This window comes from Monoraphidium neglectum (genome assembly GCF_000611645.1).
Source record: "Monoraphidium neglectum strain SAG 48.87 unplaced genomic scaffold scaffold00449, whole genome shotgun sequence".
In the NCBI taxonomy this organism is placed as follows: domain Eukaryota; kingdom Viridiplantae; phylum Chlorophyta; class Chlorophyceae; order Sphaeropleales; family Selenastraceae; genus Monoraphidium; species Monoraphidium neglectum.
The window spans coordinates 1-1,339 of NW_014013179.1; the positions used below are offsets into that span (position 1 = coordinate 1).

The 1,339-nt window shown below is 77.3% G+C and overlaps 1 protein-coding gene across 1 annotated transcript in view; it reads left to right on the forward strand.

Annotated features, from left to right (window-relative positions):
• Positions 1 to 113: 113 nt before the first annotated feature.
• MNEG_3538 (hypothetical protein) overlaps positions 114 to 1,339 on the forward strand; it is a gene marked incomplete at both ends in the record, with an annotated part of 2,277 nt that continues 1,051 nt past the window's right edge. Inside the window, 2 exons of the mRNA XM_014047978.1 lie at positions 114 to 155; positions 276 to 1,161. Coding sequence (XP_013903432.1) covers positions 114 to 155; positions 276 to 1,161 — 928 coding nt within the window. The remainder of the gene's footprint in view (positions 156 to 275; positions 1,162 to 1,339) is intronic.

The following is a 1,339-nucleotide window of genomic DNA, read 5'->3' on the forward strand; positions in this document are numbered from 1 at the left end:
GTGGGGGTGGGGGTAGGGGTGAGAGAGGGGGATTGAAGGCGACAGTGGGAGGGGGATGAGGCAGACAAGGGGGAGGGATCGTGCGGGAGGCCGCGTTGAAGCAGGGGGGGAAGATGTGGGGGGAAGGGTGCAGGTGGGCGGCTCGCCGAGAAAAGGTGCAGGGGCAGCCGGCCCCGGCCGCTTCCAGGCAGGTCGTGCCGAGTCAGAGGATACTTCAGTCAGAGCGGTACCCACGTGCGAACCCAGGCCCCCACCAAACACGCGCACGCACACAGATCCCGTTCAAGGGCGGCTCCGCCTGGCGCGGGCGCGTGAGGGCCGCGCTGGGGGACGCGCTCGCGCGACTGGGGACCGACGAGGCCGCGGCCGCGGTGCGCGAGCTGCGCCTGGAGGACCGCGCCGCGGCGGCGGCGCGGGCGGCGGAGGACGCGCGCGCGGCCGAGGAGGCGCAGGCGGCCGGGGCCGCCGAGCTGTTCAAGGGCGGCGGCGGCAGCGGCGGCAAGGGGAGAAAGAGCGAGGGCAAGGGCCGCGGGCGCAAGAGGCGGTCGGGCGCCGCGGAAGATGAGGAGGCACGGGAGGAGGGCGGCAAGCAGGAGGAGGAGCGGGAGGAGGAGGCCGAGGGCGGCCGGCGCCGCAGCCGCGGGGGCGGGGGCAAGCGGTCGAGGAAGGCCGCGGCGGCGCCGGCGAGGCGCCGGGGCGCGCTGGCAGAGACGGAAAGCGGTGACGAAGGCAGCGGCGAGGCGGTCGCTGGCGGAATTGAGAGGGTGGCAGGAACTGCGGAGGGCGGAGCAGAGGGGTCGGACGGGGATATGCAGGCCGTGGCGACGACCAGCGGCAGGAGCAGCGGCAGCGGCGGCGGCGGGGCCGCGCCGTCCGCCAGCGAGTCCGAGCCGCTGGCGGCGGCCGGGCCTCGCAGCGCCGGCGCCGGCGCTCGCGTCGGCGGCGTGAGGGCGTCGTCAGATGACGACAGCGGCGACGATGAGATCAGCAGAGGGGGTGGGCCTCTGAGCGGCGCGGGGCCGCCGCCGCCTGACTCGGAAGCGCTGCTGGCAGTACCGCCCGACTCAGAGCCGTTGTTTGTGCTAGAGGGCCGCGGCGGCAGCGGCGGCGGCGGCGGCGGCGCGCCCCGCGCGCAGGCTCCCAGCCGGCTAGGGCCTGGCGGTGGCGCGGGCCGGGAGGGCAGGGCAGAGGCGGGGGCGGCCGGGCTGCAGCACGTCGCGCGGCAGCGGCTGTCGGCATCAAAGCGCGGCGTGCTCGAGGAGATCACGCGGCGGCGGCAGCCGCAGGACGCGCCGCCCGGCGGCGACGGGCGAAAGCGGGCGGCGGGCGGGGCGGGGGC